We start from the raw sequence: 983 nt of genomic DNA, 5'->3' as shown, positions 1-983 counted from the left end.
TGCACCTCGTGCGGCTTCCGCCGGCCCGACCAGCCCGGGCCCGGCGCCGGCCGCCCGGACGGCGAGCTGCTGGAGGCGGTGAAGCGCCACATCCTGAGCCGCCTGCAGATGCGCGAGCGGCCCAACATCACGCACGCCGTGCCCAAGGCGGCCATGGTCACCGCGCTGCGCAAGCTGCACGCCGGCAAGGTGCGCGAGGACGGCCGGCTCGAGATCCCCAGCATGGACGGGCAGGCCAGCGCCGGGCCGCCCCACGACCAGCTCTCCGAGATCATCAGCTTCGCCGAGACAGGTGGGCGGCGGGGCCCCGGGGCCCCTTCTCCCCCCGCACCCGCCGCCTGCCCCTTCCCCTGGGTCTCACTGCTTCCCCATCCCCTGGGTCCCGCTGCTGCTGCTGCTGCGCCATCCCTTGAAGCTTGCTGCCTCTTCCCCCTGGGTCCCACTGCTGCTCCATCTCCTGGCTCCTGCTGCTGCCCCATCCCCTGGGTCTTGCTGCCCTTTGTCCCCTGGGTCTCACTGCTTCCCCATCCCCTGGGTCTGGCTGCTGCTGCGCCATCCCTTGAAGCTTGCTGCCTCTTCCCCTGAGTTCAGCTGCCCCTTCCCCTGGGTCCCACTGCTGCTCCATCCCCTGGCTCCTGGGTCCTGCTGCTGCCCCATCCCCTGGGTCTTGCTGCCCTTTGTCCCCTGGATCTCAATGCTTCCCCATCCCCTGGGTCCTGCTGCTGCTGCGCCATCCCTTGAAGCTTGCTGCCTCTTCCCCTGAGTTTTGCTGCCCCTTCCCTGGGTCCTGCTGCTGCCCCATCCCCTGGGTCCCACTGCTGCTGCGCCATCCCTTGAAGCTTGCTGCCTCTTCCCCTGAGTTTTGCTGCCCCTTCCCCTGGGTCCCACTGCTGCTCCATCCCCTGGGTCCTGCTGCTGCTCTGTCCCCTGGGTTTTGCTGCCCCTTCCCACCCCCCTTCCAGCCCAGGCAGGGACCTCCAGGA

The 983-nt window shown here is 69.2% G+C and overlaps 1 protein-coding gene across 1 annotated transcript in view; it reads left to right on the top strand.

The window, feature by feature from the left end:
- Nucleotides 1-6: 6 nt before the first annotated feature.
- The window catches only part of INHBB (inhibin beta B subunit), an 11,418-nt gene continuing 10,441 nt past the window's right edge, over nt 7-983 (top strand). The window contains exon 1 of the mRNA XM_019522606.1: nt 7-292. Within this exon, the coding sequence (XP_019378151.1) occupies nt 109-292 (184 nt within the window). The 5' untranslated portion in view covers nt 7-108. The remainder of the gene's footprint in view (nt 293-983) is intronic.

The sequence above is a fragment of the Gavialis gangeticus genome, unplaced genomic scaffold (genome assembly GCF_001723915.1).
Source record: "Gavialis gangeticus isolate Ggan-Ray unplaced genomic scaffold, GavGan_comp1, whole genome shotgun sequence".
Classification (NCBI taxonomy): Eukaryota; Metazoa; Chordata; order Crocodylia; family Gavialidae; genus Gavialis; species Gavialis gangeticus.
The sequence above is the reverse complement of the archived record's forward strand: the minus strand, read 5'-3'. Positions and strand labels throughout refer to the sequence as shown.